Raw genomic sequence first — 27,709 nt, forward strand, 5'->3', positions numbered from 1 at the left:
TACCAAATGAACGAAGGTGTCGGAGACTGAACCGAAGGACCCAGAAGGGGACAGGTGCTGTGGGGAGGGGCAGGGGCCAGCAATAGCAAGGCGGGCAGGGATGAGCAGGCAATGCACTCTGCCAGGGGGAGCATCTGACTCAACATGACCCTGAAGGCTATAGAGAGCCAGGGCGTAACTTGATCAGGTTTGCATTCACCAGAGAAAAGACTGGAAGCCAGACAAGCGGGCATGGGAGCCTCTGTTAAGACAGAGGCAAAATGCATAGAAAGAGAGGAAGACAGTGATGAAGCATTGTAGATATGAAAGATCCTTCAATGAGCCGAGATTGCACCACTGCACTCCAGCCTGGGTGACAGAGCACAGAGCAAGACTACGTCTCAAAAAAAAAAAAAAGAAAGAAAAAAAAAGAAAGATCCTTAACAGATAGATTCCACAGACATTCAACAAATACTCGTGAGGGTTAAGTGGACGGGAAGATCCTAGAATGAAACCAGTGTTTCTGGTTTTGATGTTGTGTGAGTGGGGCACCTTTCATGAAAGAGTCTGACATCCAAGAGCAAGATACAAACTGCATTCTGGATATTTTGAGACTGAGTCTCTGTGGGCTATAGGAGGATCTAATCAAGTGGACACATCTAGAGGATGCTGAATGGACAAGTCCAGAACCCAACAGAGAGGTCTCAGAAACTCAGTTTGGGAGTCATCATCACTTAGAGGATCAGGAAATAAGCATTCAGTACCCTCAGCATGGATGAGATTGCCCAAAACAAATGTGTAGAGAGAGGAAGCAAGATGTACAAGAAAGACAACCAGCTGGGCGCAGTAGCTCACACCTGTCATCCCAGCACTTTGGGAGGCTGAAGGGGGAGTATCACTTGAGCCCAAAAGTTTAAGACCAGCCTGGGCAACATGGTGAAACCCTATCTCTACAAAACTAAAAATAAAACATTAGCCAGGCATGGTTGCCTACACCTGTAGTCCCTTAGCCTCCTGCTCAGAGGCTGAGGCGGGAGAATCCCTCGAGCCCAAGAATTTGCGGCAGCAGTGAGCTATGATCACACAACTGCACCCCCTAGCCTGAGTGACAGAGCGAGACCTCGAGGAAGGGAGAGAAGGAAGGAAGAGAAGGAAGGGAGAGAAGGAAAGAAGGAAGGAAGGAAGGAAAGGAAGGAAGGAAGGAAAAAGAAAGAGAAAGAGAGAAACAAAGAAAGAAAAGAAAAAGGAAGAAAGAAAGAAAAGAAAACCACATTCAAGGAATAGAAGGAAGAAAACTAGTTTGTAGAAAACTAACAGAGAAGTAGGAAGACGGTGGTACCCAGAAACCAAACGAAAAAGACATTTCAAGAAGGAAAAAAAGAGTGTTAGATATTGCTGAGAGGTCACTAAAACAAGGACATAAAGTGACCATCAGATTTAACATGTAGAGGTCACTGTCAAAAAGTCAGGTGTCACTAGGGTGAGTGGAAGTGGATTTGGAGATCAAGGGAGGGTGGTTTTGTTCATTCTAGTTGGAGGATGGTAGAGACTTGAGCATTCATATAGATGAAGGAGAAAAATATGGTAGAGAAGGGGGATTGGAGATACAGGAGATAAAGGGACTGGCTGAAGGAGCAAAGTCCCCATGGCTGCAGGCATGAGGTAGACCCAGCATGGCAGCACCTCACAGGGGTGAGGGGAAGAGGCAGAAGTAAAGAGAACAGCATAAACCACCCACTAGGAAGTGCCTTTCCAAATCAGAATTTGTTGTTGTTGTTGTGTGTCTGTTTGTTTGTTAGTATTTTTGAGATGGCAAAGAGATTTTGCTCAAAAAAAATTTATGGAGCAGATATCAGAAAACCCAGACTCTAAACTTTTCTTCATCACTAACAACCATGGATCTGTCCATGTATTTTTTCAGTTACCCCTAAGAGATTAGCTTGACTGCTCTAGATCCTTTTTCTGACTGAGAGGGCCATCATAACCAGGGTCCCAACCTCAGGCCACCACCTACTGAGCACCTGCCCTACTGCTGGTGCTGGGAGGCGCTGGAGACCCTGAGACGGAAACAGGAGAACCCAGCACCCACCTCCTAGTGAAGGAGACAAACACGTTAGTGACAGTGTGGATACATAATTTCACTGAGAGCTTTCCAAGTGCCAGGCCCTGTTCTAAAGCTTTTGTAGGTTATTAATTTTTTTAGGTTGCACAGCAAGTTTTATACACATTTTACAGCTAAGGAAATGGGAGCATATAGTTGACACTGCCGAATCCAGATATGGTGGTTTTGATCATTAAAATAAGTAAATTACAATGATAGGCACAAAGTATTATGAACATTCGGTGGAGAGGTATGTGACCTATCCTGGGAATGAAGGGGAAGATAAGGGAATGCTTTAGTTGGGTCATAAAAATCAGGCAAATAAGTTAAAGGAATGGGGAAAAGAATTCTAGGAGGAAGAGGCAATGTGAACGAAAACACAGGAATGGGGAGTGTGATGGGCGTTTGGGAAACTGCAAGCATTTTGTATTGTTAGAGTGTGAAGTATGACACAGGCAGTGAGGATTTGGGGGCAAGTCTCAGATCTGATTCTAAACATATGGTCATCTAAATATTTATCTAGTATTTATTGAGTACCTGCTATGTGTGTACCTAAAATGAACATAAGAAGACATGGCCCCATCCCAGAGGCACACACCATCTAGTGGGAAAGACTAGTAATCTTAATCTCTCTCTCTCTTTCTTTCTCTCTTTCTCTCTCTCTCTCTCTCTGTGTCTCTCTTTTAGGTTCAGGGGTACATGTGCAGGTTTGTTATATTGGTAAATTGCATGTCACGGGGATTTGATGTACAGATTATCTTGTCACCCAAGTAATAAGCATAGTACCTGATAGGTAGTTTTTCCAGCCTCTCCCTCCTCCCGCCCTCCACCCTCAGTACACGTATCCATGCGTACTCAATGTTTAGCTTCCACTTATAGGTGAAAATATGCAATATTTGGTTTTCTGTTCCTGTGTTAGTTCACTTAGGATAATGGCCCCCAGCTTCATCTATGTTGCTGCAAAGGACATTATCTCATTCTTATTTATGGCTGTGTGGTATTCCATGATGTATATGTACCACATTTTCTTTATTTGAGACTAGTAATCTCTGTTATTATAAAACTATGTGTGTGTGTGTGTATATATATATATATATATATATATATATATATATATATATATGGTTTTTTTTTTTTTGGACAGATTCTCACTCACTCTACCAGCTGGGCTAGAGTGCAGTGGCACAATCTTGGCTCACTGCAACCTCTTCCTCCCGGGTTCAAGTGATTCTCCTGCCTCTGCCTCCCAAGTAGCTGGGATCACAGACGTGTGCCACTACGCCTGGCTAATTTTTTATATTTTTAGTAGAGACAGGGTTTCATCATGTTGGCCAGGCTGGTCTCGAACTCCAGACCTCAAGTGATCTGCCTGCCTCCACCTCCCAAAGAACTGGGATTATAGATGTAAGCCACCACCTACAGCCAGCCTATAAAACAATATTTTGGATAGGATAATATTAGAGGTACAAGCAATATGCTGTGGTTACTTAGATGAGGCAACATTTACTTCTGACTGGAGAAGGAGAAAAGTTTCCTTGAAGATGCTGACATTTTAAAAGAGCCACAAAATAAATGGAAAAGGAAGTTTCAGGCTCAGCATGCCAAAGGAAAAAAGCACAGCATCACAGATGGCATGAACACATCAAAAAGGTGTGGCTCCATCATACACCCATGCTGCGAGGGTTACGGAACATTAGTTACCATTATATTTCCAGGGCCACCACAATGCCTGACACATGGTAAGAACTGAATAAGCCTTTGTTGAATGAATGAAATGAAGGAATGAGGTGCTAGTCTGAATGGAGAGCCCTGGAAAATCTAGGTGGAGAAGGAGATCACCACGACTGAGGTGCTGGTGATCCAAATATAGACAAGGAATAATATGTGGAAAGGTGGAAGGACAGGTCACGGTTGGTGAAATTTTGGAGCTCACAATTTCAGAGGAAAGCAGTTTGGGCGATAAGAAGAATGAAAATTGAAATGGAATTTTGTAGCTTGTATCAAAAGGCTGCAGAGAAAGTCAGGGCACTGGGAGGCCAGAGTGGTGTTGGTTGGTCACCTGTGTGACTGTTGACGTCATCATTGGCGAAGACAAGAGGTGAAATGGACAGGGAATCCATGACCCAAACTTTACTGTCCCGGGGTTCAAACAATGACCATGATATGAACGGGGAGAGGATAAGTCAGAGGTGGACGCGAAGCCGTTTGAAGACTCTGGAGTCATAGGGTGGAAGAAGTACGGAGAAGGGAAGAATAGGCCAACTGTTCCCCTGGCCCCAAGATGTGGGCCACTCGGAAAAGGGGTTACAATTCTAAGGGTTGTAAGTTAGGGTCCCCTTAGGGTGGACTGCAATCAGAGGAAGGAAGTGTTTGAAAGTGTTTAATAATACAACAAATAGTGACCATAGAGTCTCTATTTTTGTTTAACAATTTAAAAGAGATTTTAGGCTGGGCACGGTGGCTCATGCCTATAATCCCAGCACTTTGGGAGGCTGAGGTGGGCAGATTGCTTGAGCTCAGGAGTTCAAGACCAGCATGGCCAACATGGCGAAACCCCATTTCTACTAAAAATACAAAAATTAACCAGGCGTGGTGGCACACCCCTCTAATCCCAGCTACTCGGGAGGCTGAGGCATGAGGATCCCTTGAACCCAGGAGGCCGAGATTGTTCCACTGCACTCCAGCCCAGGCGACAGAGCAAGACCCTATCTCAAAATAAATAAATAAATAAATAAGATTTTAGAGGACATTTGTGAAGGGGATTTTTGGAGGGAAATTTTGAAGGAAAAGCTTACTGAGTAGGTAACATTCAGGAAAAGCAACCAGAAACTGTTGTAATACTTTAACATAAGCTTCCATGTTGCCCAAGTTTGAGCTTTTTCAGGTATCAGGATAACTTGGAGGAAATATTTGCATTTAGCAGACATATCTCCATAAAAATGTGGAGGCAGCGGCCTAATGTCCTACTAATCTTAGGAAATAATATGAAGGAAAAGCTTTCATTTTCAAGATGCAACCTTCTGCAATATACATGCTCAAGAAAGTCAGAAGAAAATATTCTGCAGTATACAGAAACTGATGAGTCAGAAGAAGTAAACTAATGGCAATTTATCTTCCAATATTTCAAAATTGGAACAACTTTTCATTTTTAAACAGTTTCACTCTTGTAGATGTGAAGAATGTCTAATTCCACTTAACTGGGCTGTTGTGCTGTTGGGGTGTTATTTGGGATGTTTTTAAAAATATTGTGTTTTTTATTAGTACAAATCAAGTGTTAGCACCCGGATTTTTCATACATATATTATATTTATTTATTTAGAGGCAGAGTCTCGCTGTCACCCAGGATGGGGTGCAGTGGTGCAATCTTGGCTCACCGCAACCTCCACCTTCTAGACTTACGTGATCCTCCCACCTCAGCCTCCCAAGTAGCTGGTACCACAGGTTCACGCCACCACACTCGGTTAATTTTTGTATTTTTTGTGGAGACAGGGTTTCGCCATATTGCCCAGGCTGGTCTTGAACCCTGGACTCAAGCGATCCACCCTCCTCAGCCTCCCAAAATGCTGGGATTACAATCGTCAGCCACCATGCCGAGCCTCTGGATTTTCCTTTTTAATTATCCAAGCCAACTTGGGTTATCAACATGGATTTAGGAAGAATTTTAGTGTTTCTACTACTTTGCAAGTCTAATTATGGTTTCAATTTATATTCAACATTTGGAATCTGAAAAATGACTCTGACTTGGTCATTACTATACATAAGAAAAAAAACTATTCTCTCCCCAAAAATAAAATTTGAAGACCTGAATATTTAATAACAACACTTGTGATCAAAAAGAAATTCTCTAACTTCTCGAATTAAACCTTTGATTTGAATTATAGACCAAAAAGAAGTTTGGAAATGTAAACTAAAACAAAATTTGTGCTATATTAAAGCTTTTCATATAATAGCTTTTTGTCCTTAATAAATATTAAAAGATATATAAATAATTGGTAAATCAATTTGGATTAAATTTATCCAGATTTCTTTGCCAATTACACTGAAGGGACAGTTATTTGAACATACAGTAAAGGTATCCTAGAGTTATGAGGATGGATTTTAGAATCGAATGTCTTCTAGATATAAAAATATTTCAAGTTACTTTAGAGTTTACTGGTCCACTCATGTCCTGATCTGGAAACTTCCAGAGAAGATTGGGAATTCCTCCTAAGCTGGCCAGACAGAGTGACATCTCTCTACAGATTCTAGGGTTCTGCGTCTCTCCCACCACACTTCAGAGGTGGCTTTGGAAGACCACCCAGGCCTCCTGACCAGCCCTCTCACATGGCAGCTCCTATGGGTGCCACATAACCCCAGTCTCTCCACATTGCCTTTCCTCCCCATCATGGAGATAGTGAGCTTGCTCTGTTAGCACTTCCTGGTATCAGGAAGGATTCTGCCTTTTGAAGATACAGCTGCCTTCTTGGTAAGAATTCCTTTGCCTTGGGCCCAGATCCTGGATTCCAAGTAACCAAGGGCAGGCTACTTCCAGTCACACCCAAAGAGATAGCTTGTCCCTCCACTGGGACTCAACTTCTGCTTTGGAAACTAGCTCAAGTCCAGGACATAGGCTCCCCAAGACCTCACTAGAGATCTGGTGTCTTTAGACTCTCCCTATTAAACTCCAGCTTATTTACATAGTCAAGGGCATTTTAGGACAATAAAAAGAAAGTAAACATCAGAGGTAGGATTTCCTCAAAGACATTAATTGTACATACATGACAGTATGTCCTGATTTCTTTCATGCGATGCTCGAAAATAAACCAAAGTAATCCACATAGATTACTGCAGAGAAGCCAGAAGAGTAACTATTCCTGGGGATAGCTGATGTCAACTAGGAGGGTGTGCAAAGGAACTTCCTGGGTGGTAGAAATATTCTTTATCTTAATGCAAGGAATGATTGCGTATGCTAAAATGTATCCAGCTGTGCATTAAGATATGCACATTTTACCGTGTATAAATTACAGCTGAATGGAAAAGTAGAAAAAGAGAAAAACTCTGCTCTGAGAAAATCTGGAATGACAAAAAAGTTAATAAAACACTCAATTTTTCAACTAGACTGAGAGAGACCAGGATTCTAAGCTGACTGACCATAGACCAGTCCTTGAACCTCTCCAGACTTTATCGTATCAACTTGTAAAACAAGAAGGTTGAACAAGATGGTATTTAAGGTCTCATCTACCGTTAACAATTCGGCAAACCTGTCGGAGACCATCAGCATCCAGTGTGGCTTACCACCTCCCAACCTAAGTGAACTCATAGCCAAGCAGCACCTTAACTTTCCATGCCAGGGTTCTCAGTTCTCCTAAGGATGATGGGGGGAGGGATGTGCCACAATAAAACACATCTGCTTCCAGTAATTCCAGTCAGCATATATGCTTTCACCAAATGTAGCCAGATCTCCTAACATTATTGCCACCTAATTGTAAATGCTAAGGAGCCACCAGAATGGCCCATGATACCTCAAATTCAACATATCGAAACTGAAATCCATCATTTTCACCCAAAAGCCCCCTTCTGTGCTCCCATTTAGTTAATGTCATGGCCATCTTCTTCATTATTCAAATTAGAAAACTCAATGTGCTATTTAAAGTTTTACTAACCTCCCCATAGGGGATAGACTGTTTTATCTTGATAGAACACTGCATTTTTAATATAAAGAAATGATATTCTTCCTGTAAGCCATCATACCAGAACAATGCCACAGAAAACATCAATTCCAACTAGTCATAAAAGGCAGCTGGAACATAGATGCGAAGATAATGAAATTATCCCAAACGTCTCTACCTCCCAGGGTGGCTTTGCTAGTTGAAATCTCTGGATTCTGGATTCAGACAGGCTCCTAATTTGACTCTGTCACTCCAGTCCCTCTATCCTGAAAACCACCCTCCCTAGTGAGGCCAAATTTCTACAGATCTGGTCCAGTTACTCCTTTCCTTACAGACCACCATGATTCCCCTTGTGCCTTATAAGACAAAGTACAATCCCAAGCTTGGTAAGTGATTTACGGCTTAACTTAATTTTTAAGTCTTTTTTCCCCTACTCCATACAAGCTTTGCCCCTCACCCACCAGCACCATGTGCCAGAGCTTCAGCTATGTCCAGCTACTGATACTCCCTGGACACCACTACAGTTTCCTGAGACTGACTATGTGTCTGCCTGTTCCGGAATTGCTTCCCCTTCATTGAAATCCTGCCCACAAAATATTTTTTTTTATCATTTTTGCATCTTGATTTATAATATAAAAAATAAGACAGAAGTCTTCATTTCCCCAAAAATACCAAAATTTTTACAAGACAATTCATTAGGTGCATTGTCTGGAAAGTAGCAGGCATCCTCATTAGTCAGCATCTTCACATAGCATTTGTCTGAATGGAGTAGTTTATCATTACTCCAAAGACATACTGAAGTTTTATTAAAATTTTTTGACACAATTTTTCTTCTATCTCACTCTCTTGGATTCTAATGTTTTCTTTTCTTTTCTTTTTTGTTTTTTGAGACAGAGTCTCTCTCTGTTGCCCAGGCCAGAGTGCAGTGGTGCAATCTCAGCTCACAACCTCCGCCTCCCGGATTCAAGCAATTCTCCTGCCTCAGTCTCCCGAGTAGCTGGGAGGCTCATGCCACCACGCCTGGCTAATTTTTGTATTTTTAGTAGAGACAGGTTTTCACTGTGTTGGCCAGGATGGTCTCAAACTCCTGACCTCGTGATCTGCCCACCTTGACCTACCAAAGTGCTGGGATTACAGGCATAAGCCACCACGCCCTGCCAACACTTTCCATATTATTTACTCTATGTGGTAGTTCACAAAACCTTTCCCATCTAAAAGATGGCCTATTACAGTGTCAAAAAGACCAACAACTAGAATTGGCCTGCCTATGACCATCTGTAAGACAACAGACCCTCTAAGAGAAGAAATCAAAGAAGCTTGAATTCACACATTCTGAGACAGACAGAAGAAAGACTATGCTATTATTGCTGGATAATGAACACATGGATTTATGAGAAAAGCAGAAATATACATGAAAAGTTTAAATTATAATAAGGTTAGAGACTTTCCATCAGCCATTCTAGGAGCTAACAGTATCACCATAGGCTTGATATTTTTATAAAAACAAATGCTTCAAGAAAAGAGTTAACAGTCTGTCAGTGTGTGTTGCTAATGCTGGAGAATTGATTCAATTAAGGATGACACTTGGGACTAATTAATTCAAAGCTGGCTTTAAAAAAAAAAAAGTAGATACAAGAAATCAGGGAGTAGAGCTTCATTTAAATACAGTGAGGGACTGGGATAAATTACTTGAAAGAGCTCAGAACCAAAGACTGTCTCAAAAGGCCAAAGACAACTATAAGTAAAACAGGTGCTAGGTTTCTATAAGCTATCAAATACTGAAATCAAAACCATGTAAGAAAACACTGGCCAATTGGATGTCAACTGGAAAATTTATACAAAGTTTGTTAATTTGTACTTGTATCCCCTCAATCTGTAAAAATTTTAAAACATGTTTTAAAGCAACAAGAAATAAAAACAGTTTGTTATAAATGAAAATTTTCAGGGAGTTATCTTTCTCAAGATGCATTTTACTGAAATTACGAGACAATTTTTAATAGCAATCAAGTAGGAACCTTGAGGAGAAATGGGGAAACATAAAGAGGAGAAATGGGGACACGAAATGGGGAAAGAGGAGAAATGGGGATGCGAAATCTTTTACAGGAGTGTGATCACAGTAAAAATATATCTTCTTAAAAAAGACGTTTCTATTTCTTTTGTATTGCTATTTTACCTTTAATTTTTTTAATTTTTTTTTTTTTTTTAGTTTAGGTACTTCTCAATTTACAAGGGGATTGTGCTCTAGAAGTTTCTGATCTAGTTGTTCAGAACCTGAAATGTATTTTAATGTACACCCTGCATTGTATATAGCACTCACATTCCATAGCTAACCGTAAAGAGCTCTGCTGTTGCTGTAGTTGAGTGTTGATTCAAGCTACACAGGACAGGCTGAGATCTGGGTCCTGGCTTCTGGAGGCCATGAGATGTAGAATAGAAATATTGAAGAACAAAAAGAATTGTTTATTGTATTTCTGAAGGTCAGGCTTGAGCATGACAAACTTCTCCATAGGGAAAGTTTTTATTTGCCTTTTTGATAGTCAAATCATGGTCCTGCCTCTCCTTTTGTTGGGAACCTCATTTTGGTGGGTTAGTAAAGGGAACATCTCCAACATTCATAGGAGCATTTGTTTAAAAGGGCTCCCACTTGGCTTCCAGCCACTTCTCTCCACTCTGAAAGTTCTGTGAATTAGAGAATCCCCCTGATTTATTCAAATATAATATTATGGCCTATATTTTTTTAATATTACCATGTTCTTACACAGTTGGGTATTGAAAATAGAGTAAAACCATTACACCACAATTATCCCTTCATCCCTGATGAACATCCTCTTGTCCATTTTGTTTTATCATATGAATAAATGAAAAAAATGTGATAAGGTCATAAGAGAGTTAGGAACATCATGTAATCTTCTTTAAAAATAAGATAAGCTGCTCTACCCAGTAAAACCCTAGGTTTCTGCAGCCATATGGCAGTCTAATATGCATGCTATGGTCGGTCACGGTGGCTCATGCCTGTAGTCCAGCACTTTGGAAGGCTGAGGCAGGCAGATTGCCTGAGGCCAGGAGACCGAGACCAGCCTGGCCAACATGGTGAAACCCTGCCTCTACTAAAAATACAAAAATTAGCTGGGCATGGTGGCACATGCCTGTAATCCCAACTACTCAGGAGGCTGAGGCAGGAGAATCGCTTGAACCTGGGAGGTGGAGGTTGCAGTGAGCTGAGGTCGCACCACTGCACTCCAGCCTGGGGTACAGAATGAGAATCTGTCTCAAATAAAGTAATAATAATAATAATAATATGCATGCTATGCTCTGGTCCATGAAGACCTTCCACACAGTGATTTAGAGGTTCAGACTCCTTTTCTCTGTGGTTCCACCATCTTCTAGAGCCCGGGAAGTCTAGTTGGCAAAGAGAGAAAGGGAGGATAGAGAAGCGTTCTCTCTTCTTGACCACACTGAACCAGAGTGAACACATTCTTTGCCCTCCTCCGTGTAAGAGCTAGTCACATGTCTCCACCTGGATGCACAGGGACCAGGAAGGCAGCTACTGGCTGGGTAGCAGCTTTGCAGGAGTGATGATGAAAAGGGGAAAGAACCCTTAAGTGAATGGTTAGTGGTCTCCTTTACAGGTACTATGACACCAAAAAGGAGTAAACTTTAAAGACACCAAGGTAAGTTTCCAGGAGATGCAGCATTTGATTTGCATTGAAGGATGACAGGCAAAAATGAGATAAGGGCATTTTTCTGGAGAGAAAACAGCATAGGCAAATGCAGGTGGGGGAGGAAGACCGTGCAACATGGAAGCAATTGAAAGGAATAAAGCCAAAGCCCAAGGACCACTTCAAAGATATCTCTCTCTCTAGAGAAATGACCCACTGCATATCTGTTAAGAGTTTGATAAATGAAAGCTAGCTGGACCTCAGGCCTTGTCGGAAATTAGTCATTTTGCTTGCCTTTGCGGATGGTGTTAAAATGATCAAATTTGGTTTTCTGCATCTCTGAGTTTGATTCCTCTGATGAGAACTGATGCGAATGCCAAATGACTTTTTATGAAGAGTGGTTGATATTTAGTATTCTACAGAGTCTTTCTGGGTAAGTGCAACCAGAGCCAATGAATAATAGAAGCAGTGTATATCTGTCAAGTGTAATTATAATACTGAATTATGCTCATCCTGCATTCCAGTTCCTGTATACATTAGTTTAAACATCAGAACATGCTGGCACTTCAGACCTGTGAGGATTTTACTTTGAAAAATAGCATGCCCTTGTTTTTAGCCATTTTTAACAGGAAAAAAGAACTTATATCTTGTTCAAAATGATTTTATGGTAAAGTTTGACCACTCTCTTTTTTAAAAAAATCTTCTCAAGTTTCTAAAAACAGGGAAGAAGTGAGGAATATTTCAATCTAGTTTTAAATGCCCTCTAATTTTCTGTATTTAAATAAAATCGTATTAAATAAAATAATATTTTGATAAACTGAATTTTCTGATTAAATAGTTGTTAAAGTTACAGAATAGAGTTGCTTATAAAGTCACCAATCTTTGCCAGAGAAAGTGGAAATTATCAGATTGTAACTTTAAAATTAAACAAGTGTTGTTTATTGTTGAATGATTTAAAAATTCAGAGCAGCAAAAAGGACAAAACAAAAATTCAGCTATAATCCCATATTCCAATATATTTAAATTATCATTTTGGTGTCTATATTTCTAAACATTTTTATATGCATTTACATATACTTTTTTTACAAAAATGAGATCATATGGTACATACTGCTTTGTAACCTACTTTTTTATGTAATAATATTTTAAGAACACATTTTCATGTCATTTTTCTTAAGACTCCATAACAATATTCTTTTTTTCAGCTGAGAGCAAGGACCATATCAGAATCTCCAAGAGGGCATGTGTAGTTTGAAAAATTATAATTTTATATTTAGAAAGAAAACCCAAAATAGCTATTGTTTTGGTAATATAACCTACAGAATATAAAGCATAGAAATTTCCTATTGGCGGGTCAGATGTTTATCTGGGCTCTTCTGAGGTTTGTTACATTACCATTAGCCTCCTACGTGGGGCATAATTAGATTACTATGTCAACAAATGGGAGCACAGATTTTGAAAGATTGTGAAATACAGCGCCTCAACTGGCAAGCATTCCATTTAACCCACAGTCCCTTGCTGTTGGGCTTAACTTTTAAAAGATAAATTTCCACACATTCTGATCCACTGGCTTCTTGTTACTCATTCCCAATCATAACATATGATAGCATACTATCTATTTTAAGTATGTGGTATGCGATTGCTTTTTATCACATACTCACATATCACAGCCTCAAGCTGCAGGGCAGCTCAAATGATGAAAGTGGAAGACAGGCTGGGTGCAGTGGCTCATGCCTGTAATCCCAGCACTTTGAGATGCCAAGGCAGGTGGATCACCTGAGGTCAGGAGCTCCAGAAAAGCCTGGTCAACATGGCGAAACCCTGTCTCTGCTAAAAATTCAAAAAATAGCTGGGCATGGTGGCAGGTGCCTGTAATCCCAGCTACTCAGGAGGCTGAGGCAGGAGAATAGTTTAAACCAGGGGGGCGGAGATTGCAGTGAGCCGAGATAGTGCTACTGCACTCCAGCCTGGATGGCAGAGTGAGAAGAAGAGAAGGGCGTGGGGAAGGGAGGGATGGGGAAGGAAGTAGGGAGGGAGGGAGGGAGAAAACAAGGAAACCACATTGGAAAGAGGAAGGAAGGAAACAAACCACATTGGGAAGAGGGAGGAGGGAAGGAAGGAAGGACGGAAGGAAGGAAGGAAGGAAGGGAGGGAGGGAGGAGAAGGGAAGGGGGGGGAACGGAGGGAGGAAGAGAGGGAAGGGAGGGAGGGAGGAAGGAAGGAAGGAAACCACATTGGGAAGTCCAAGCAAGGATGTGCTCAGCAGGTCATAGAGTTTGGATATTTGTCCCTCCAAATTTCATGTTGAAATATGACTCCCGATGTTGGAGGTGGGACCTAGTGGACAGTATTTGGGTCATGGGGGCGGGTCCCTCATGAATGACTTGGTGCCCTTCCCATGGTAATGAGTTCATGTGAGATCTGGTTGTTTTAAAGAGCTTGGCACCTCCTCCTCCTCTCTCTCGCTTCCTCTCTTGCCGTGTGATGTGCTGCTGCTCCTTCACCTTCTGTCATGAGCATAAGCTTCTGAGGCCATTTCTAGAAGTCGATGCCAGCACTATGCTTCTCATATAGCCTGCAGAACCATGAGTCAAATAAACCTCCTTTCTTTATAAATTACCCAGCCTTAAGTATTTCTTTATAGCAATGCAAAATGGACTAGTACAGCTGGACAGTACTGCTAACTGATGACCCTATTCCCAAAGCTGTTTCCATTCATTCACTTTGTTGAGAGTATGTCAAACCATCCCGGGGTGGAGGCTGAAGATGAGCTTAACCCCACCTGCAACTGTTCTCTCGATGGAGCTACTCTATAGGAAAATCATGTTCCATTAGTTCACTAAATCATGACAAACTAGTTTGAACATGTACTTGTTTGAACATTGTACAAACTAGTCCTAAAAGGGTTCTCACATATTTTATATGCGCAGTCTTCAGGGAGGCAAAAATTTTTTATGCAATCTATACAAGAAAGTTATATTTTCAGCTGTTATCCTACACAAAGGAAGGGTACTCTGTGAAAAATTGTTATTATTGTTTAACAATATCCATTTCCAGAGGAATGCTTTGCTTAAGTAGAAGTTGGCTGACACAACCATAAGGGATGCTGTGAAGTGATTTCTGTCATTTTTTATACATGGAAGCATATGAACTCAAGGGTCTACTAACTCTTCCACAACTTTAAAGGAGCACTTATCCTAGGATACTTTCAAACCTGAGATTCTGAGATTCTTACTTTTAATATTCAACCCTTAGGTTCCTCATTTCTAATATTCATTACTAAGTAGACGATAAAGAACAAATTAAGCATAGCTTCAGAAAAACTAATAAAATAATTTAAATTGGTTATGCATCTCTTGTGATGATTCTAAGGCAAAACGTACTTTTATAGAAGTCTTTCACACTTTAAGAAAGCTTGCTATATAGAAAGTGATTCGGTTGGGCACAGTGGCTTACGCCTGTAATCCCAGCACTTTGGGAGGCTGAGGCAGGCAGATCACCTGAGTTCAGAGTTTGAGACCAGCCTGGCCAACATGGTGAAACCCCATCTCTACTAAAAATACAAAAGAATTAGCCAGATGTGGTGGCGCATGCCTGTGGTCCCAGCTACTCAGGAGGTTGAGGCAGGAGAATAGTTTAAACCTGGGAGGTGGAGGTTGCAGTGAGCTGAGATCACACCATTGCACTCCAGCCTGGGCAACAGAGCAAAAGTCTGTCTCAGAAAAGAAAGAAAGAAAGGAAGGAAGGAAGGAAGGAAGGAAGGAAGGAGGAAGGAAGGAAGGAAGGAGGAAGGAAGGAAGGAAGGAAGGAAGGAAGGAAGGAAGGAAGGAAGGAAAGAAGGAAGGAAGGTTGGTTCTCCTTTCCTCTCTAATGTCTCTCCATTCCCATTTAAAGTCTCGGTTGATCTGCAGCATAATTTTACTTTTTTCTCCACTATTTGTCCAATCCTGCAAATGCACTGTAGTTGAAGAGAATCTGGTGTTGTAATGGAAAACAGAACCAATCTCTTTTTATACTCTGAGCCTATAGCATGTAGTATATATGTCCTCATTTGGCACTTTTTAATTTTCATTACAGAGATCTTCTCTGAAGTCATATCAAGGTGACATTGAAAGGATTTGATGGAAAGGAAACAATTTATGGCAGAACAAAGAGAGAAAAATAGTACCTGTGATACAACCTACAGGCAGAGTCAAAAGTCAGTCCACAGAAACCAGAAAACAGACGTCCCCTTGGCTGCTTTCCTTCTGATAGACTTATCTAAAGCTCTCACTAGCAAGCATGCTCCTTCCAAAGCTATAGCCTTTCGTCCTCAGAGTTCATCTTTGGCTTTTCCTCATTATCAGTGTCCCTATCAAGATAGCCATCCATAGCACAGTTATTTAGAGGGCACAATTAATTGACTTGTATGTTGTCTCCTTGTAAACTTCAGCTTGGTCCGTGTTGAAACTTGTCAGCTTTTCCCCCAATTCATGTTGTTTCGGCCTGCAGTTGTATTACGTCCTTTGGATGTCAAATTCTCCTTTCTCCTTGAACTCTCCAAAGCCATGTATTTTGATGAACTGGCTCTCTCTGACATCACCTGAAACCAACTTAATAAATCACCCCTAGTCTTCTACCAAAGCACATTTCCTTAAACGAGTTTTCTCATTTTGCCGCACAACCTGAATATGGTCAGAAGAAACACTTCTTTGAAGTCCATCCCCTCCTCAATATGCTCTCCTCTCCATCTCTAGGGGATCCTTCGGTATGAGTTGCAGAGTTTCTCTAAAGCAGCTTCTGGGTTTCCCTTTATTACAATACTCTATCCCCAGAGTAACCATCTGGGACCTTCATCAATTCTTCCAAACTGGGCACTGTCTGCCCAGTGCACAGCTGTGCTCTTTCCAAACAAGAGGGTGTTTAAAACCCAACTGCAAGTCCTACATGGGGTACAGGGGATTGTTGCCAGCCACATATCATTTTGGAACTATTTTTGCCTTCTTTCTTTTTAAATCATATAGGCCTATTAATATTCAAGGAGTTATTCTCAAAAGGTGGTTAAATGCATAGAAAAAACTAAAATTAGAAGAGCTTTGCATTTTAAAGACAGCTTTCTGTTTTTGTATGGCCAATGTTATCTCCCTTTTGCTCCCTTTTCTCTGTGGATGTCTTTGTTTGTGAAGTTATTTTTTAACCATAATAAAAAGCTTAAAGGCCAAAATACATAAAGAGAAATACTTCTTATACTCAAGAGGTTATCGAGATACCAGAGATTTTAAAATGAGTTCGTAACATTGATTCCTAAGCTCCAGGCATTTCCTTGAAGAATTTCCAAAAGACTTCAAATAAATTTTTCTTGCCAATGTTCATTTTCAGATGTGTTTAACACCAAGTTTTCTGGTGTGAATATGCATATATGACTCTAAAAATCTCTACATTCAGAAACTAACACTATACTAAAAGAAAAATAGGTCATTTTTTTATTTCCTTCATAATATGACAGGCAATACAGTAGTTAGGAAAACTAAAGCTGTATATCCAGTCATTACTGGATTTTAATGTCTCTCAGCCTCAGTTTCCTGACTAAGCAGTAAGGGTGGGCTCAGAGGTCGAAGTCTATTCACTGAAGCTTTTAGATCTTAACATTATTGGATTCAATCACATACTTCTTTTTTTTTTTTGAGACAGAGTCTCACACTGTTGCCCGGTCTGGAGTGCAATGGCACGATCTCGGCTCACTGCAACCTCCTCCTCCCGGGTCAAGCGATTCTCCTGCCTCAGCCTCCTGAGTAGCTGGGATTACAGGCACCCTCCATCATGCCCAGCTAATTTTTTGTATTTCTAGTAGAAATGGGGTTTCACTATGTTGGCCAGGCTGGTCTCAAACTCCTGACCTTGTGATCTACCCACCTCGGCCTCCCAAAGTGCTGGGATTACAGGCATGAGCCATCAAGCTCAGCCTCAGTCACATACTGCTAAGCTGATGTGATTGTTTCTGTTTTTGTGGAGTTAGAACCAGCTGCAAATTTAGACAGACCACATTCCCCATAAGACTGCATATGCTTCTGACACCAACTGCAAGTTCAGAAGTTCCCCAAAACACCCCCAAGTTTGATAGCTCTGTAGAAGGACTCACAGAATTCACTGAAGGCTGCTATACTCATGCTGCATTATGGGTAAAGAATGCAGATGAAAATCAGACAGGGGTAGAAGCACAGACGGCAGAGTCCAGGAAGAGTACCAGATGCTGAGTTTACAGTCAACCTCTCTCTATAGATTCAGGAGCACATTTCTTTCCTGGAACGGGTGTGTAACAATTTGCATGGGGTATTGCCAATGAGGGAAGCTTCCCTGAGCCTCCATGTTCAGAGTCTTTACTGAGACTCCGTTATATAGGAATGACTGATGGCCCACATGGCTGACCTCAGTTTCCAGCCCCTCAGAAGGCTGGAGAATATAAGCCAAAGCCCCACACCCTTCATCACATTGTTGGTCAATCTGGCATGGTCAGGCCCCATCTTTTTTCTTTTTCTTTTTTTTTTGAGACAGAGTTTTGCTCTTGTTGCCCAGGCTGGAGTGCGCAATGGCACGATCTCGGCTCACCACAACCTCCACCTCCCAGGTTCATGTGATTCTCTTGCCTCAGCCTCCCAAGTAGCTGAGATTACAGGTACCTGCCACCACGCCCAGCTAATTTTGTATTTTTAGTAGGGATGGCATTTCTCCATGTTGGTCAGGCTGGTCTCGAACTCCTGACCTCAGGTGATCCACCCGCCTCAGCATCCCAAAGTGCTGGGATTACAGGCATGAGCCACCACACCCAGCCCAGGCCCCATCTTAAGTGCCATCTGCTGTGGCCCTACCACTAAAACACAGTGTTAGACTATCTGGAATAACCCGAGGCTCCCAGGCAGATGAAGACATGCTTACCAGGCAGGACATCCCAAGGACTTAGATATTACCTTCCCAAAGCCAAGGGCAAGGGCCAGACCTCTTGAGGGCAAGGCTAAATTCTCTATTACACAGTTTTGAAAATCTCTCTGTTGAGGACAAGAAAGCAAAGATTCCTAGGACTTACTACTAGAAGGAAACCTGAAAATCCTAATGTTTCTTAAAGTAAGATTCCAGGACCACTTGCATCAGAATCACCTGGCATTAACAAAATGCAGACTCCAAAGCCCCACCCCAAACCTGAATCGGATTCTCTGTAACAGAAGCATTGGAATATGCATTTTAAGCATTTTCCTTTAGCAGTTTTTTATGTAGGCCAAAACTTGAGAAATGTAATTAAGATCCAAGGTCCTTGTTCCTACAAGTAGAGTGAAACTAGCATGCAATAAAGCAAAGGGAGAAAATTCTGCTTCTTATTCCACTGCTGAGTTTATCTTGGGCAAGCCATTATTCCTCAAACATCATATGTTTGAAAATAACATTTAGCTACATTTGTTTTAAACAGACATAACTAATGTAGCATGCTCTTAGACTGAGAAAATATTCATTGAGTTACTTTGTGCTCTTGGGAAAGATGCTTGTGGAATACAAGATGGAACTCCATCTAGTTCAGCTGGCCTTGGGAAAATGAGTGGATTTCTCTTTTCAGAGTATCTATGTGATCACTGTCGCCCTCCTAGGCAGGAGTAGTTTCTATTCATCCTTTCATTCATTCACAAATTGGTATCTACTGTGTGGCAGGCAATGTTCTCGGTGCTGAGGAGAGAACAATGAACAAAACAGAAAATGCCTCTGCCTTCCTGAGGCCAGGACCACATATATATTATTCCAGATAGTGATACATGCTGTGCAGACTTTTTAAAAATCAGGATAAAGGGGAAAGGACAGTTGAAAGTGGGGTTTGTTATTTAACATAGGATGTTTAGGGATAGAGTTTCTAATATGATGACTTGTGAGCAAAGAAGTAAACGCTCAGCCACAGAGTTATTTGGGTAAAGGGAACAGCAAGTTCTAAGGCCCTGGGGCAGGAGCAGTTTCAAATGTTGTGAAGGAGAAAGTCCTATGTGGTGGAATTAGAGGAAGACTAAGAGGAGTGGAAATAGATATGGGGAGTACAGACATCTCTTTCAAGGAATTTGGAAACAAAAGGGTGCATAGAAATGGTAACTTTTGGGATAGATAAGGTCAAAAGAAAGGTTTTATAGTGCCAGTGGTTGTTAAGAGTAGAGATATGTCTGTGTGTGTGTGTGTGTGTGTGTGTGTGTAACAACCCAGTTGTAGAGGGAGGGGAGAATTGTCAGAGTGGTGTCCTTGAGCTGGTAGGAAGGAGGCATCCCCTGTAGAGGTGCAGCAGTTGGCCTTGAATTAGGAACATAGATGAACTCTTCTTTCTCCTTCTCATCGCTCTGATTCCCATGGTGACCTTATTTTCAGCCTTCCTGCCTCTTCTCATGACCCTTTCATGTTAAATAAATCCTTTTATCTTCTGTTGTACAGTTAGTACTTCATTCAGAAAAAAAACTACAGGAAACAAAAAAAGATATTGATAACACTGTTCACTGTAGAGTGAGGCTGAAATGTCTGTTCTACCAATTACCAGTTTTGTTGTATGAGTCAAATGAGATTTATTGTACAGAAGATCCCCCAGGAAGCTGCCACCCGTCGAACCTTATTTTAGAATGGAATAAACATATCATTATCAAAACTAAACAGTGGTAGCTGGTCTGCCCATCATGCTCATGCTATGTAACTTTCCTTCTCTTTTCTCTTATCCTGTTCTGTATTGAATGGCCAAATTTTTTCTGCTACTTCAAATGAAACTGTGGTCTAATGTCTAAATGCTCCCTCACCTGCTGAGAAAACTTAGAGCCAAAAACACCTGCTATTGGTCAATTGTTAAATTTATCGCTCAGTATATTTAGCCTGAAGTGACTTGTTGAGTTAGAATGAGAGCAAATAGTGCCACCTGCTGGAATTACACTTGGAAGGGGAAGCGTGAACATGCCAAGAGCACTCCATGGTTTTGTCCCAATCATTACTTTAAGCCTTTCAGATGAAGTCATGAGCCTGCTTTATTAGATAGTAATTTCTTCCACCTATATTCTTTTCTGATGGCAATATGCCACCTTATGTATTTCTCTTTTCTCCCTGTAATGATTCAGTATCTAAAATTACCATTAAAACCAGCCGTATTTCATTTTATTTCTCTTAGAATCTCTTGAAAAATTACAGAATGTTGCAATTTGAAAGAACCTTAGAGGTTCTCCGTAGTTTCAAACACATTTTGGACACAGGAACTTTTGGGAAACTATGGATACAATCCTCACTTTGGACCTCAAACTGAGGCCTGAAGAGTGAAAAGTGAAAAGACCACACAGCTAAGGCTCTATATCAGTTAAGATGCTTTCAGCTACAATAAAAATGGCTTGAGCAATAACATAGCATATCTCACATAAGAAATCCTAAGGTAGATGGCTCTGGGATTAATTTAAAAGTTGAATAGACCAGGTGTGATGGCTCATGCCTGTAACCCCAGCACATTGGGAGTCTGAGGTGGGCGGAGAGCTTGAGCCCACGATTTCAAGATGAGCCTGGGCAACATGGCAAAACTCCATCTCTACAAAACATACAAAAATTAGCTAGGCGTGGTGGTGTGCTCCTGTAGTCTCAGCTACTCAGGAGGCTGAGGTGGGAGAATCATCTGAGCCCAGGAGGTCAAGGCTGCAGTCAGCTATGATCACACTGCCACACTCCAGCCTGGGTGACAGAACAAGACCCTGTCTCAAAAAATACAAATAAAGAATTTTTAAAAGTTGAACAATGTCAGCCATGATCCAGGCTCATCCTCTGTCCTCTCTGTCCTCTGTATCTCTGACATTTGTGAGGCAGCTCCAGCAACATTAAGAACCACAGCTTCCCACCCAATATTAAGGGGCAGAAAAAGGACTGTCTTTTCCTTATATCTCACCAAAAGACTCCACTCATGTTTCATTGGCTAGAAGGGAATTATGTGTCTCATCCGAAGTGGGTAGCTGGCAAGGAGCCTGGAATTGCCACCTTTGCCTTCATTAAATCCAGATCCATCCTGTGGGCCTTGGGTAGGGCTGTCCTTATGCAAAGCACAAGACTCTAGAAACACAGAGATTCCAGGGCAAAATCAGATTAGCTCACAAAGTTAAAAGGGAGAGTGACTAATTATTGGGAGAAAAATCTCCATGGGTCTCTTCCACTTTTGCCTGCCTTCTGAGCAAGAAGCATTGACAGTTTTGTTTATACCTTTTTTAAGGATGTGTGTATAGCTAGCAGCCTTGGAAGATACAGATAGTGTCTTCCTCTGGGACAGAGGGTAGATTTATTTCATGGCCAGAGTAATAAATATAATGTCACTCTCCATGGCAGAAATTGAGCAAGTTTGCTAGTAGCTACTGTAAAAGATTGGGGTTTCCTAAGTCCAGGGTCCCTCAGCTGTGAAGCAAACTTATTCCATGTGCAGCATCCACCTGGGATGCCCTGCATTCCCCCGCAAGGGAAAGCAATGTGAACAGGAAGCTCAGGCTGCTTGCTGTGTTGTGAGTAAAGAAGTCCTTTGTCTCTGACCCAGGAGTTTCATGTCTTCTGCCAGCATCATCAAACTATGGCCATGTTAAACTATGGTTCTGCCAGCATCATCAAACCATGGCTAACTTGTTAGCCTGCAAGTGGGGTAAAGTCTCAGACCCTTCCCAGTTCTTGATACTCATGGAAAGGCAACCATTCATGTTTGGCACAGTGTTCTTTCCAATGATCCAGGCTATATGCATCCAATTCCCAAATACTTATTTCTGGAAATGAGAATTTGTTTGGTATATAAGAAATTCCTTTTCCACAAGCAGAAATAGGGCAACACTTCAGTCTCCAACTGGAGATACACATTAAGTTAGGACAGTGTCATTGGCTCAAGTGTCTTTTATGCTGTCTCCCTTTTATTTGCTCGCTGATTGTCTCTATAATTATCTCTTTTAAAATGTCAGTTGCTCTCACCCAGAAGACCAAGAGCAATCAGCCACAAACTGAACCTAGAAGCTTTTAAAACACACTGGCTGTCTGACTGGGGGATGGGGTTTCTCAAAGACTTCCCGCAGCAATGTCAGGGAAGCTGACATTGAGTGGCTGAGAAAAAGGAACCCTTTCCTTGGCTCTCACAGTGGGTCTTAAAAACCCTTCCTGAGGAAGCAACAGAAGGGGTGTGGAATATGCTGACTTCATAAATATTTCTCCAGCAGAGCCTGAATGGAGGCTCTTTGGGAAGAAGGTTGCTCATGGGGGCCTTTGGCCTTGAGTCCCTCTTACTGTATCCCACTAGGGTGAGAGGCTCTGAGCTACAGCATTGTCCTGGCAGCTTTCTTCCCTTCTCCAGAATAAAGTATTGATGTTAAGGTGTTGGTGAAGAAATAGGGGATCTATTGGGACAAGCAAAAGGTATAGATATTTTCTAGCAACTTCTGGCACTCAGAGTTTCTCCAAATAGTGACAGTTTGAAGACCTGGACACGAATTCATCATAGCAGTAGGAGAATAGCAGAGGAAATTAGAGCAGCATTTATCCCTACGAGTCAAACCTTAGGGTTAAACTCAATTTATCCCTAAATTCTATTTCCTTGATGGCAGTTGATGCCTTTAAAATGAAACAATCTTTCCTACTTAGCCCAGGAACCCTCGTTCTCTTGCTGTTCTGACAACTTACATTTTAAAAATGCTCCTGCTAAAATACAGCATTATGAGAACAGAACAGATTTAATCTGAAACCAAGGCTACTTTTTCCTCATCTGTATCAGAACTACAGAGAAAGATCACGCAGCCTGTGGGTCATATTATCATCTCCCTGCATTCTGATCATACTTCCATGGAAACCTTGATGGAGGTCACTGGCCTGCAAGTTAAATCCAGTCCCAATGACCCCTGGAGGCAGGGGCTTCTAATTTAGATGAGATATTTTTCTGAAGTGTGTATCGAATCACCACAGGTGTTGAAATGAAAGTTCTCTTGCTAACGACATGAAGGATCAAAATTCCTTGGTACAATTAGGTTGATTAAATTGAGCTCTGTGTCTAATATCCCTGTAGCTCAATAAAGTTAATGCGGCTTTCCAAGGGGCCCAACACAGAGGCAGGGAACAGTCTAGGTCCTGAGAGAATCTGGCCCACCATGGTTTTTAAATTAGAAGTTTGATTGCTTGTGACACCGTCTCAAAATGGTACCAGCCAAAAGAAGCTGAATTTTCCATTAGCCCAGGAAAAAAAATGACAGATATTTAATTAAGCTGCTTAGAGATTAGGTGGAAGGCTTATTGATGGGTAGAGGGGCTGAATATCTTTATAAGCAAAGTTAGGAAATTCACTGGTGTGCCACATCTTTAATGTTGAAAAGAATTCACCCAGCCTAAGGGAGCTGAAGACGTGTGTGCTGCTTCAGCCTGAAGCTGCCTCTCCTGTCAATCACAAGAAAAAATGCACATTTAAAAAGTTTGTTTATAAAGCACTAGGTGGTCACTGAGGAACTTAACATAAAATATAAAATGTGAAATAAGAAAGCTACTTATAGCTAAAGTTAATAAAGCAACCACTTAATCCATTTGCCAATTGTTGAGAGGTGACTAATTGCAGAGGAAGGTTGATTTGGAGGTGATCTTTAAAAAAAGAATAATTTATGGTCAGTGCTAGAGAGTAGGTTATGAGAAGGAGCCTACATCCCAGATGGGGAATAACCAAGGTTTGCAACAGATGATGTACAACAGGGATTATTCTCCAGAAATATTGTGCTACCTTTCGGATAGGCACAGGTGGTCGTAAAATGTAGGTCACCCTCATTACACCAACAATAGGTCACCCTCATTACACCAACAATAGGTTACCCTCATTACACCAACAATTCAAGGATCCCCAACTTTCAATACAGTATAAAGATCAATGAAATCAAGTTTCATAAATTTCCCCAAAGCAGTAGCTCTCAACTCTAGCTATGTGTTAACATTTCCTGGGGAGTTTTTTAAAATACCAGTGCCAACTCTTGACCAACTGAGTCAAAATCTCTGGACACAGGTGTTTCAAGAGATCTCCAGGTGGCTATGAATCACTTCCCAAGGAGCTACTTACTGAAATGGTAAATTGTATGTGGAATTAGAAGATATCAAGCTCTGAAGTCTGACAAACCTTGGTTCAGTTCGTGACTCCACTAACTTACTGAATCTAAGACACTCAACATGCGCTAACTTCTCCAGACTTCAGTCTTCTTATCTGGAGAGGGTCAATGATGGTCACATCTTGGAAGGCTTCTAAAATTAAATAAGGAAATAAATATATACCTGGCACATAGACCCCCAAAACACCCTTGGTTATTAATGGTTAATGATTGACATTTTATCCTTCTTCCATTGATTTTGCCATCGACCTTTATAGGACGTGACAGACTTAGATGATTTTTCCTCCCCCTGCTTTGTTTGTCGTCTATAATTTACTGCTATTTGGTATCTGGGAGAAAAATACTCATATCTTTCATGCTTTCTGCTCCTCCAGCTGCCACAGAAGTGTCCTTTTCATTTGATGTGGGAAATGGGCCCGTAGAGATTGTAGTGAGGTCACCAACCCCTCTCAACGATGACCAGTGGCACCGGGTCACTGCAGAGAGGAACGTCAAGCAGGCCAGCCTACAGGTGGACCGGCTACCCCAGCAGATCCGCAAGGCCCCAACAGAAGGCCACACCCGCTTGGAGCTCTACAGCCAGTTATTTGTTGGTAAGTAACGGAAAGGTAACCATGGCTTCCTTCTGTTGATTTTTAAGAGCCTACACAATGCAAAAAAAAAAAAAAAATCAGCCTATGCAAGGTTTGATGTAGAGATCCTTCCAAAAGTAAGGGTGTTGGCCTCTTGAGGTCTCCTTCAAGACAGAATGGAATAAGGAAGAAGGTTCAGGAGACCTAGATCTCGCTCCACTTCCACTCTTGGGAGCTCACTGTCCTCAGCTATAAAATCAGAGTGCAGGCTGAGACATCTCTCAGGTCTCTCTAATATCTGCAATTTTAGATTTATGGTTTTAGAAGTGTATAAAGTTATTTGATCATTTGGGGCACTTGTAAATGTGTGGAAGGAAAGAAAGGAAGAAAGGAAGGCAGGAAGGAAGGGAGGAAAGAAGGAAGGAAGGGAGGAAGGGAGGAAGGGAGGAAGGGAGGGAGGGAGGGAGGGAATGGGCTCTCTAAGTTCAGATTTTTTCGAAATGATAAATATAAAGCCATTCCTTTCTTGCCTATTCTCAAGGTTCTAGGCAGAGAAAGATTTAGACTTTTCCTGATATAGGAAAAAAGATCAGTACAAAAAAGAAATTTAAACAGATCAACAAGTTAAACTACCTATGCAAGAAGTGGATCCAGCCACCCAGTCTAATCTTTTTCACCTGTCTTTCTGCTATTGACATATTTCAGATGAACCTAAAATTACTTCAAATTCATACCTGTTTCCCATGGCTAGTTGAATTTTAAATTTTGTTTCTGAGAATATTCATATGTTAGGAAATTAGCAACTTTTCCTCTGTTGAATGAAAAAAAGAAGTGAGTTTGAAGGACTTTGGGGATGCATCATCTTAGACCCCTCTCTAGGGAGGTCAGTTGATCAGTGCAGTCAACTGTGGAAGCCTCAGACAAAGCAAGACAAGAATGTGACCTGGTTGCTGTTCATATTCATAACAGCTGCCACTTGGGCTCCACCCTACGTTAGAGTCTCACTGAGAGCCAGTTAATTTTAACAAGGGGTAGAGTCCCCACTGTGTCTTTCATAGTTGTGTTGGGAAGCTTGAAGAGCAGTAGAATGTCATTAAAGGAAAGGTAAAATTAGATCTCCATTCATTTTGTGTGATGTCAGCCAACTACAAAACAAAGGTGTGAGTCAATGACCTTTGAAAGTGAGACTGACTTTTAACAACCACATCAGCTGGGGCTATAAATGAGTCACAGATTTAGAAATAAAGTATTTCCTAATTACAACTGGAAACCAGCCCTTTCCAAATCCTTCCCTCAAGTTATAGATCACAAAATTACACATTATTTTTTAATTAGCTAAATATCATGTCCATTGATCCCTGCTGAGCACAGTGAAGAAATTTCACTTCATCAACATGTGTGGCCCAGATTAGCTAGGACAAGTTTCTTCCTAAATACTGTTAATTCTGAACATACGGGGTAGATTCTATTTGGTTTTCATCATAACAGGTGACCCTACTTGACTCAACTTCTCGTTTTTTTGACCCTGCCCCTGGATATAGAAGTCCAACTTTAGTTTTGTTCCTTTCTGTTGGCTAACTGTGGCTGTGTGTAAGAATTTTGAAGACCTAGTAAGGTTGTAAAATGAAGAGATGGAAGAGTATTTATTATGGTCTTGGAAGGAACGTCAATTCACTTAAAGAAGGTGACCCAATAATAAAGAAAAGAGTAAGGGCCTGAGATCAGAATTCTACAGAACCATGGAATTTAAGGGATAAACAGAAAAAGAATATCTCAAGAAGAATGAAGAGGAATAGAAATAATGAGGCAAGGAAAATTAGGAGAGGGTAATGTCACAAGAGGAGGAGGATTTGATTAAAAAGGTAATGGCAAATAATATCAAGCACCATGAGTAAAATAAGGCTAGAAATGTGCGTGTGTGTGTGTGTGTGTGTGTGTGTGTTTTGAGACGGAGTCTCACCCTGTGGCCAGGCTGGAGTGCAATGGTGTGTTCTCAACTCACGACTCACTGCAACCTCAGCCTCCTGGGTTCAGGTGATTCTCCTGCCTCGGCCTCCTGAGCAGCTGGGACTACAGGCGCATGCCACTACGCCCAGCTAATTTTTGTATTTTTAGTAGAGAAGGGGTTTCACCATGTTGGCCAGGCTGGTCTCAAACTCCTGACCTCAGGTGATCCACCCAACTCAGCCTCCCAAAATGCTGGGATTACAGGCATGAGCCACCACTCCTGGCCTGTGTTTTTTTAATTTAGTAATTGTAAAACCATTGATGACCACAGAAACAGAAATTTCAGAACAGGAGGCTGATGTGATGAGTCAGCAATTTCTTTTGACTAGAAAATAGTCTCTAGTCCCAGTTTCTAATCCCTGTCATCTTAAAGGGAGGCATAAGGCACATCTCTCAGATATGAGCTACTTGAGCCAATTTGTGAAATATTGTTCGGCAATAGAAGTCTACCTCAGGTGAAGTGAGAGGGGTTGTTACAACAGGAAAAAAAAAAAGGATGGCCACGGTGGCTCACGCCTATAATCCCAGCAATTTGGGAGGCCAAGGCAGGCGGATCATGATTTTGGGAGTTCGAGACCATCCTGGCCAATACAGTGAAACCCTGTCTCTATTTAAAAATACAAAAATTAGGGCT

The 27,709-nt window shown here is 41.4% G+C and overlaps 1 protein-coding gene across 1 annotated transcript in view; it reads left to right on the plus strand.

Annotated features, from left to right (window-relative positions):
• The window catches only part of CNTNAP2 (contactin associated protein 2), a 2,266,356-nt gene that overhangs the window by 1,969,935 nt on the left and 268,712 nt on the right, over nt 1-27,709 (plus strand). Inside the window, 1 exon segment of the mRNA NM_001133793.1 lies at nt 24,871-25,089. Coding sequence (NP_001127265.1) covers nt 24,871-25,089 — 219 coding nt within the window.

The sequence above is a fragment of the Pongo abelii genome, chromosome 6 (assembly GCF_028885655.2).
Source record: "Pongo abelii isolate AG06213 chromosome 6, NHGRI_mPonAbe1-v2.0_pri, whole genome shotgun sequence".
NCBI lineage: Eukaryota > Metazoa > Chordata > Mammalia > Primates > Hominidae > Pongo > Pongo abelii.